Here is an 11,373-nt window from a genome sequence, read left to right as displayed (position 1 = left end):
ATAAATAAAACTTATTTAGTTAAATTTTTTTTACAGGTATTTTAAAGTTTATTTCAACTGCCTGGATTTTTGGCAATAATTCAGCATTACCACCAATGAAGTTTATGGATAAAGATGATTCGTTAATAATTAGTTGCGAAACAAATGATCCAGATGCAAAAGTAAATTTATGGCGTAAGAAATCTGGATCTAGTCCAGCTATTTCAGCACAAGAATTTTTTAAGGACCGCCTCTCAGAGAAGAATCAGACATTCGTTATTAAATATTTAACTGTTACTGATAGTGGAATTTACTATTGCAAAGCATCTAATCAACAAACTCAAAATCTTGAATTAAAACTTGGCGACTTGGTTGTGTCCAATTGTAAGTATTTTTTAATCAGAAAGTTTTCTATAATTTAACTTTAAATAAAATTTGTTAAATTAAAACAGATTTTTTTTTCTAAATTTTTGCAACAACTACAACAAAGCACATCTTTAACTGCGAAAATAATCATAACATGTTTTTAGAAATAATATCATATACAAATTATAATCAAAATTTAAGTTAGTTAGTTATAATAAGTTGCAATGTGAGCTTATTGTCTCACACAGAGTAGCCCATCCATCCATGGATAAGCCACTGTAGCAACTATGCTGGAGGTTGTCCAGCTGATTCTTGAATGAATTAACTGTTTCGGCATTTATATTATCGCTGTATAGCTAGTTTCCACAGTTCATGATTCTGTTAGTGAAAAAATAGCTTCACTGTATTATTGTATCATTAGTATTTACTATTATTGCTTTTAGGTTTCATTTTGTGCCCAATAGTGGATCCAGCATAGTGTATGTCACTGGTTTTTTGCCCATCCTATGTGCATCACTTTTGATTTGTTATATTTTGTTGCATTTGCCAAGTTTTTTTGAATCCTAGCAAGTAGATGACCTGTTAAAATATTTGCTCAATTTTTCAATAAGACTCACATGCTGTACTAAATCAAAGTCAAGAAATACTATATCTAGTGATGTTTTCTTTGCCATGAATTTGGTGTCTAAATTTATAGTTTCTAGAAGGTTTGTCATACAATATTTAGACTGTCATTTTACCACTTGTGCTCTCATTTACTTCTATCAAAGCTTATATATACACATGCCTTTTCAGGAGATGCATGCGGTCATAAGCCTTATATGACCATGCATACTTTTTATTTTGACAACTTGCCAAATGTCAGCAACTGACGACAGCCTCGGGGTCGAGGGGTCTTGGATTATATTACTTTGATTTTAAATATCATTTTCTAAGTATCAATCATATTCTAACTGCTTCTTATAACATAAAAGCATTTTTAAATATTGTTTATTATTGTTTATCAACTCTGGGGCCTAACCATGCCATATCGTCTAGACTATTGCCTTGCTTTGTTTCCTTATTTGCCCTTGGTCTACAGTTTATTTTATTTTTTATTTTATACAGAATTATTTTTTTTTACTGTAGATGGGGGTAACTTAAGCCACTTTCAAAATTCAAACTTCTGCCCAAGTCAGCCCTTTTAATTTATAGGTTTAATGAATATTGCAAAACTTGGGTTTGTGGTCATATATTAAAGATATAAATTCATAAATTGGCATATAATGTATATTTTTTATATATAAAAATTAAAATTTTTGTTACCCCTGAAAAAGAGGTGACAAAAGTCATACAATAAAAAAAAAATGTTTAGCTTTAGTTAGAGAGTGCTAGAATAACTAAAACCATAAATCATGCATATGTAACAGTAAAGAACCACTATTGACAAAAAAAAAAGCTTTATTATTGAAGAAAAATAAATTAAAAAGAAACTAAAATATTATTTAAATTAGGTCTGCTAAAATCAGTGCCTTAGTTCAAAAAAAAAATTGTAACGTCTTCTGTTGGATAATTGCACAATTGAAATGACATCTGTTAACTAAATGTCCATTTTGTCATCAACAATCGGAAATACAGGCCTTGTTTTAAATCGCTATGCGTAGTGCAGTTTACGTATGTCTTAAGCGATTTTACGTAAGCAGTAAGCAATTTTGGTTAAGCACTTTTTTTATCATTTTTTAACTTTTAAATTATTCCATAAGCATTAAGATAAAAGAAGTAAATAATTTAAAAAAAAGTCACATCAACTTTTGAATGACGTTTAATATTTGTTACAAAGATTTGAATGACCATTATGCTTGGTATAAGCGCTATTGAGTCATTCCATGCCAACTGGACTAAGGTCCAACATGGACCCCCTCAGATTTTGATAAAACTTAGTAAGTTTGTTAATATCAATGAGAAAAGCAATTCCTAAAAATTTCAGCATAAAATCTTTTGTGGTTTATAAGGTACAGTCATTCGAAATTTCTGATTTTTCCAAAAATAAAAACTTCAGTAGCAAAAACATGTCTTGTTCATACTTTGATGCTCTATATTTTAAAAACAAAGTTTCAGAAAACCTTCTAATTTTTTTTATTGTATACAACTCTTGACTTACTTTGATAAAACTTTGACATTGAATTCTCAAATGTCACATTTTTTCCATAATGGCTACCTAAAAAAGCTAAAAAATTTTTTGCAAATATAAAAAGTTGATTTTTGATGAGTCAATATACAAAATCTGCAATTTAAGAAGTGAAAAGACATTTTTAAGAAGTGAAAAGACTTTTTTAGTTTCTATATATGGTAGGCTTCCGAATTTTTTAAAATTTACTGATAAGGTACAAATCAGTAAAAAATTATAGACTTCTAAAAATGGCTGCAGTTAAATCTTAGGAAAATGTGCCTCCACTTCAAACCACTGGTAACCAAGGACCAACACTGGTTTTAATAATTTTTTTTTTTCTTCTAATTTAATAGACTTTATTTCAGTGATTTCAGAAAAATAAATAGTGGGTACTCATGGGGAAGTTACAAATTCAGAACAATGAAAATTGCCCAAAATGCATTAAAAACAATAAAAACAAAGTTATTGTTGTACTTAAGTTTGTGTTATATATTCTAATACAAAGTATGTATGAAATTAAAAGTATTTCACAATAAGTACTAGAAATAAGTTTTTAATTAAGCTTGAATTAAACTCAGTTTTTAAATAGCCCTAGCTCCTACCTGCCCCCTTCCCCCCTATCCTAAGCATTTACCTTTTTACATGCACATTTTTGTCCAGAACTTAGAAAAAATTTGTAATTGTACACTTTTTATTACACAGTGTGTCTGGTTTTATCTCTGATGTATGAAGTGCCTTAATACCCAAACACACCACTAAACATACACTTATAAAAACTGTGAAATTTAGTTTTAAATGTCAGACAGTAAAAAGACTATATATAAAACTTATAAGTAGCCTATTAGGTTAAAATGAAAAAAAAGACTTTCTAGTCTAATTTACCCAATATTTAACCCATGGCCATAAATTTTATAATATTTTTCCAATACACTCACTTTTCCACCCCTCCCCATTAACTTGACTTATTTCATTATCATGTTCAAATTTAGATTACAACTTATACCAAGTTAATATAATAACTTATATAAGTTATTTGATTTGTCAACACAATGCACAAGTTGATTATGTAATAAAAAATATTATCTAATAAACAATCAATAAACATTGCATCTTTTAAATAAATTTTAGCTGAAAAACTATGTTTAAACATTGCATCTTTCAAATAAATTTTTGCTAAAAAACTATGTTTAAAACAAATAAATCTAATTTATAATAATTTTGCTAAATTGTTATTTAATTATGTTACTTATGCTATTGTACAAATGTAGTATTTCAGTTTTTTCTTGAGCTGATAGTTCATAGCATCTACCAGTTGTTGATTGAACTTTTAAAGATGAAATTTTGCATTAAATGTGCGTTATTGGAACCCAGCAAATAGCTTCTTTATGTGGCCAAGTAAAAGTGTTTAACAAAATAGACTGCTTCATGAACTTGATAAGAACATCTTGATTTTCTTCAGATATTTCCACAATAATGCCTAAAAACCATTTTGCATCATAAACACATGCTATTTAATTCCTGGTGAAAGAGAAGAAAGTGGAACCATATGATGCATTTTAGAAACATTTGCATTAGTATACATAATATCAAATGACACCCGTCTCATCTGTAAAGTAGTTAATGATTGTAGTATAAAACAATGGTGGTTTCCGTGGTTCCTGGAATTGTTGAACAAGTTGCATAATGTTCTTCTAATTTAAACTTTATGCAATCTAATACAATTGCATCATTTGAAATGTATTGAAAATATATTCCTTTAATATTTTGTTTACACCAATCATACATTTTTTCAGGTGAATTGATAGGATCTGTTAGTGATTGTGTAAACTGGCCCTAGCTACAAGTCTTTTGATAGAACCCCTTAACGCCATCACAAGCACTCTTTCCATGTGATGTGGCAAAAAAATGCCATTCTGCAGATACTTTATGATCTAGTTCATGGTGACATAAATTAGATATGTTTTTATAATTTTTATATTGTGAACCTGCACCAACACTAAAATAAATGCAGTGGCTAAAGTAAGGCATCAACTCTTTTAAATGTTTTATTACTTCATAAATGAAACAATGAACTGAGTTTGTATTGTGTTGCAAATGATCTGAAATAATACAAACACTTTTACATTTTATCATATTTTCTTCCATATAGTAAATAACAAAAGGATGCAATGTTGCTTGACTGTTGTTCCAATGGAAACCTTGTACTGCATCTTGAATTAAAAAACTGTAATTTTCAGCAAAGTCTAGCAATACTAAAATATGATTACTTGGTAATGTTATTTTTAGATGCTGCAAATATGCTGCTTGATTTTTGGCTATATAATGATGATCTCCTAATTGGTCTATTTGTTGACAAACTTTTTCAATAAAATCATCCACTGGAAGAGTTAGTGTAACTATATCATGTTTTTTGTTGGCTTTTTGCCACTGATTAAATGTGATTTCTTCCAAGCTGTGCTTATAAAATAAAGCAGTAAGATACTCTTTAAGTGTGTTGGTATCTGAGCAGTTATCGCAACTGTGCAGCATGCAATCTCGATTTGTTAAGTCACATGCAACTAATTTCAAGAGGTATTTATAGTCTAAAACTACTGGTATTATTAATGATAAAAGATTTGCATTTTGGTGGTACTCACAATCACATACTGAATGGAGACCTGAAGCACCTCCAATAGGAATACACCACTTAGGTCTAAGTTCACAAAACTTAGAAAACCCAATCTTGACATCAACTGAAATTTTAATGAACTCTAAATAAAGTTCTTTTATATTAACTAATAGAAGTCTTTTTTGAAAATTTTGTCTTTTACCATTAACTTGGATTAAGAAATACTGTTTCATACCTGGACACATTCTAGAGTATTCATCTGATTGGTAAAATTCATGAACTTGATTTTTTACTTTATCACTAATAGATCTTCCTTCTTTTTTAGATGGTTCTGCCATTATGCCACACATTTGTTTCAAATTCCTTGCAGCTTGTTTCAAATTCCTTGCATCATTCTAAGGGAAGCAGAAAAATAGTTTTTTGCATACTTAATGCTCCAACTCTCAGGAGCCAAAGTCAGTAATTTAAGTTTTTCTGATTTCGAAGAAACATCAAATTTTGCTTTAACTAATTCCATTAATGAATCCAAGTCTTGTTTACTTTTGCAACACAGCTCTTTTGTTTTTGGTTCATCCTTAATTAAATCTGGAGAAACTCCCAAAACAGTTGCTATTTTCTTTTGGGTTGCAGTATGGATTTTGTTCGTTTTTATTTTTGCATAGCTGACCCTTATTGAATCAAAGTTTTCTTTTAAAATGTTAATCTCATTAAAATCATTATCTTTATGTTGACATGAATCGCTTCCATAATCTTCTTTGTTATTTCTTAAATACAGCATTTTTTGACATTCTGTACAAAGCTTATGACCAGGTATTAAATCAAACTCCTTCGCAACATCCAAACTGATTACTCTAATAGATTCTAAATGGTAACACAATGATAAAACATTAAAGAAGCCATAATCTTTTAAAAAATTATATATGTCAAATTTTTTTTTAAATACTTTTTTAATTTAACTTTGTGTTTGTTGAATGGATCGCAACAAAAGCTTCCATCATACGAAGTCTCAAATCTATCCAAGTAGACTTTTTCATGGTGATTACAAATAGTTTGAATATGATTGACTTTACTCTGCAAGTGTACAAGTTCTTGATCTTTTTTTGTTAATTCCTCAAAACTTTTAATTTTTATGATTTTGGTAAATTTTACTTCATGACTTCTATAATTTAATGCTTTTCCAATGGAACATTGAGTTAGATCTAGCAATGCACTTGCCATTTACTTTTTATTAATACCTAAAAAGATTTATTTAAAAACAAGTTTTGAAACTAAGGTTTCCATAAGTTTTGGCACAACAAGTATATAGGAATTGATAAAATTTGTAAATAAAAAAAAAAAGATATAAAAAGATATAAAAAGAAAACTCAATAATTTGCTTGTTTTTTATGTCACAGCTTTTAAATATGTATGTTGAATTTTTTGTTTGTGTATATAGACACTTCATACATCAGACATATTTCTTTCTAAGTTCTAGGCAAAAATATGTCATCTATACTTTCAAAACTATTCATCAAGTGCCTATCAGAGTCTCGTTTTCTAGCCTGCTGGAAAGTGGCATCTGTTATCCCTATTTTCAAAATTTCTGGAGAGCGATCTGATTCGTCTAACTACCATCCCATTAGTCTTCTTCCTATCAACACCATTATCACATCATCGTAATGTTGCTTCTCTTTCTCTCTTCTACAAATACTATAATGGGCACTGCTCTAAAGAGCTAGCTTCTTATGTGCAATCTACTAAATTTCATTCTCGTGTTACTTGTCATTTAATCTAGTCTCATCCTTTTTCTATGACTGTTCCTTAGTGCTCTAAAAAATTTTATTTGTCTAGTTTTTTTCCTCTAACATCAGTTCTTTGGAATTCCCTTCCTTCATCTTGCTTATTTATATAATTTGCAATCCTTTAAGTTGTCTGTCAATCGTAATCTTGTTCTACAGTCTTTATCTTTTCTTTTCCAGTAATTTTTAACTCTAATAGCGGTTGCTTGCAGCCTTGATAACTGCTAGTTGCAATAAAAGATGATGATGTCATGAAAAATTACTTGTGGTTGTTCATGTATAAGTTCTTTTAAAGATCTCATGTTTTCATTTTGCGTCTGGCTGTCTTTTATATAAAAATTAAGATGTTATTTTTCATATAAAAGACAGCCAGGCGTCTTTTATATAAAAAATAATATAAAATAATAATTTGCACATTCTTTTGTAAAAGATTTCAACTTTATTTGTTTTTTAATGCACAGCTCCTCTTTTTCTTTTTAAGATTAAAAACCAATACATTGATTCACACTAAACTAAATAATTTATAGGAATAAAAAAAAGATATAAAGATATATAAATAAATACAAAAACTAAAAAATATAATAAACACAAGATAGTTGAAAAACACTTGATGTAAAATGTTTTTCGATACAAAAAACCAAAAAGAAATCATTGTGGTATATTGCATTTTTTAATTAAGATTAAGCAAAATGAGTAAGCAATTGCTGATCTACAGGGTGTTCGGGATAAATTTGACATATTTATAATTGATTATATTTTTTTTGTAGATTAGAGGTATTAATACACACTACAGGTCATTTAAAAGTTTGAACCCTTCTTCATTCATATACAAGATGTCAGAAAGGATGGATGACTGGAACCCACCTGAATCATGGAAGAGAATAACTTGCATCATAATGATTTGTGTCGGCCATCAAAATAAGGATATTATGACTGCTGCCCAATGCTCCCTGAACACAGTAAAAACAATCAGGTATGAACTAGAGACTTGCAATGGTGACTACGAGGATGTAGTAAGAAGAAAGATCCCTAGCAGACGATCTGATTGCGTTCGTACAGCAGAATTCCTTGCAAGTCTGCAGGAACAGGTGTTGAAGAACCCTGGCATTGGAATTCGGGCTTTGTCACGTGAAATGAATGTTGCATCCTCTGGATGCTTGTATGAGTAGTAGCGAAGGTCTTCATTGAGTGCAAGCTTCATAGTAGAGGATGCAACATTCATTTCATACCTGATTATTTTTACTGTGTTCAGGGAGCATTGGGCAGCAGTCATAATATCCTTATTTTGATGGCCGGCACGAATCATCATGATGCAAGTTATTCTCTTCCATGATTCAGGTGGGTTCCAGTCATCCATCCTTTCTGACATCTTGTATATAAATGAAGAAGGGTTCAAACTTTTAAATGACCTGTAGTGTGTATTAATACCTCTAATCTACAAAAAAATATAATCAATTATAAATATGTCAAATTTATCCCGAACACCCTGTATATACACTACAATAGATATAATATATAATTGTATTGGTTTTTAATCTTGTTTCAGAGCTTTGTTTTCTTAAATTGATTAAATATTTGATTGATTTAATTGTAAAGTTTGTTTTCATTTCCAAAAAGAATGCAGATTTTAGTTCATTGGAAAATATATTTGGTGAAAAATATCTTTGTTTCAACATGCAGAATTTTTCAAAAAAATTGAAAAATTAAGAAACTCATAAAATAGATTATTTTTCATATGATAAATAGTCTCTTTCATGAGTTTCTTAATTTTTCAACAGCAATGAGTAGATAATTCTATTTATTTTAATTATGCTATTATTATGATTGGAAAAAGTAACCTGAAGTGAGGAAACTAATTTGCTCAGAAGTTTTAAAAGCAATATAGATTACTGGAAAGATTAATATCTTTGTTTTAAAGTAGCAGTTACCTCTTCTAGGACACTGAAAAAAATTATAACAATCGCAATGTAAATTTAATGGTGCTACTAGAAATGATTGCAGAAGATAATTCCTTTTTCAAAGAGTGCTTACTAAAGTATGAAAAAATCCGAATCTAAAACAGCCTAAATGCCTAAACTTTAGGAACAAATTATTTTGTGCTATTTTTATTTATTGTGCTTACCATTCTTATGGCAAAAAAAAAAAGAATAAATTTAATTGGTCTATGTGCTGCATGGAGCAATTAGATTTTAAAAGTTGTTGAACCATACTGAAACTGGAGGATTAATAAGAATAATGGAAAAAATAGAAAATAGACTCTATAGCTACTTATAGTTTGGTATTTTGGTCTCACTATTTCAGAATGTGTAAATAGCAAATTACAAGCCGCTAATATGATATATACATATATATATATATATACACATATATATATATATATATATATATATATATATATATATATATATATATATATATATATATATATATTCTCATAAACAAGACAAATTTTTTGATTTGCAAAACCATTTTATCAATAAAAACAATACATGTTTTGATTAACACTTGTCATCTTCAGTTAAAATTAAATAATTAAAATTTGTTAAAATACCTATAAAGGTGTTAAAAAAGTACAATACAAAATATAATTATTCTTGCACAAACTAATAATAATATAATTAAAAAAATAAATAAAATAAATTAAAAAGTTTATCATGTCATACTAAAGAAATAGGAAATAACAAAAGAATAGTTTAAAAAAATACGCAGTATGTATAAAAAACAGTAGTTAAGCAGAAAGTGTCGTTTGTACATGGTTAATCTGTTTATTCATACCAGGTTTTAACCATTCTATGAACATACTTTCTTTAAGTTTCAAATTGTTTGTTAGATGGCGAATTTAAAACAGAAAAACACTTATCACTTATTTGAATGAAACAATTTTCATTAGCATGGAGATGTTTATAAATATGAGACTTTTTATCCCTCTTGTAATGTTCAGATATTTGGGTCTTGTGATGGCAAGTAGTTTCGCCTATATAACAGGAGTTACATCCTGCACATACAAATTTATACACCACAAATGATTTGAACTTTAGAGGAATAGGATTTTTAGAAGGAAAGAATTTCAAAATTTTCAGTGAGGTAAAAACTAATTTAATATTTGCTGAACGGCGATATCTTTTAGCTATTGAGTTCAGTGTCTCTTTAGTTGAATCAGATATTTTTCCCAAAAATGGTAATTTAAAATAAGACAAAGATTCTTTTATTTTTGGTTGTGGTGGAGTATTTGAATTAATATTGTTTAAATAGGAGTTTTATATTTTTGAAATGAGTCAAGATGGGTCCATGTTTCTTTGAAATACTTTAAAGAGGTCAGAGAGTTTATGTCAGAGTGAAACCCAAGTTTAGCACTATTAATTTTAAACATTCTATCGATTAAGCATTTGATTAGACTAACTTTGTATGAAATGGAGTGAAACTATAAAAGTTAGTGTGAAGACCAGAATAGTTTTTTTTTATGAAAAATGGTAGTGGTAACTGAAGAATTAGTTTTATGTAGAGTTACGTCTAAAAAAGATATTTTTGAGTTTATTTCTTGTTCCATAGTAAAAGAAATAGAATTGTATCTACTATTCATATATCCAAGAAAAAGATGTGCATCTTTTTTTGACTAGAAAGCAGCACAAATGTCATCAGCATATCTTTTGTAGAAAACTGGTTTTACACCATTGAAATTTTTAATCCATTTATTTTCAAAATGACCCATGAACAAATTGCCAAGAACAGGTGCCAGTGGAGAACCCATTGATACATCATCGATTTGATTTAAAGGACAAACTTGTCTTTTAAAAAGAAAATGTGTTTGCAAAGTGACAAATTGGAATAGTTTTTTAAAATCAGTTTTAGTAATTTTAATGTTTTTATTATGGAGCAAAGTTAAATTGACTGCAATTTCAATGGTTTCTTGAAGTGGAACATTGGTGTATAAGCTGGTTACATCGTATGATAATAAAAAATATTTGTGGAGATCAACTTGACTTATTTCTTTAGCGAGGAAAATGAATCTTTTGTACAAAATTTAGATAATGAAGATAATAAATCTCTAAGAAATTTGGCTAGTTGGTAGTTATAGGTTGAAATAGATGATACAATGGGTCTAAAGTTTATGGTAGCCTCAGAAGAATTTAATTTATGCATCTTTGAAAGTCCATAGATATGAGCATGATTTATCCAGACAGATAAATTTTGTTATATGTAGAATCATGGAAAAGACGTTTTGCTTTTAATTTCCTAAAAAAATTTTGAAGTTTTATTTCTCTATTTATTGTAAAATCTTTCTTAAGTTGTTTGAATTTTGTTATATCATTAATAATTTTATAAATACCATTTATGTATATTTCTTTATCCAATGTATATTTATTTGTTCAGCTTTAAAATTCTATTTTTTTTTTTAACAGCTCAACAAGGCTGAAAGCAAACACTATTATGTTGAGAGTTATTAGAAAACAAAGAATATTGTTAAAAAGCAAGGGAACAATTGATAGAAGACT

General features: G+C 28.6%; 1 protein-coding gene across 2 annotated transcripts in view; it reads left to right on the top strand.

The window, feature by feature from the left end:
* Positions 1-11,373, top strand: part of LOC100205025 (fibroblast growth factor receptor 3) — a 70,050-nt gene that overhangs the window by 3,417 nt on the left and 55,260 nt on the right. For both annotated transcript variants that reach the window (XM_065812837.1, XM_065812836.1), the window contains exon 3: positions 37-363. In XM_065812837.1, coding sequence (XP_065668909.1) covers positions 37-363 — 327 coding nt within the window. The remainder of the gene's footprint in view (positions 1-36; positions 364-11,373) is intronic.

Source organism: Hydra vulgaris, chromosome 12, assembly GCF_038396675.1.
Source record: "Hydra vulgaris chromosome 12, alternate assembly HydraT2T_AEP".
Lineage (NCBI taxonomy): Eukaryota > Metazoa > Cnidaria > Hydrozoa > Anthoathecata > Hydridae > Hydra > Hydra vulgaris.
Note: the sequence above shows the minus strand (reverse complement) of the source record. Positions and strands in the feature narration are given on the sequence as shown.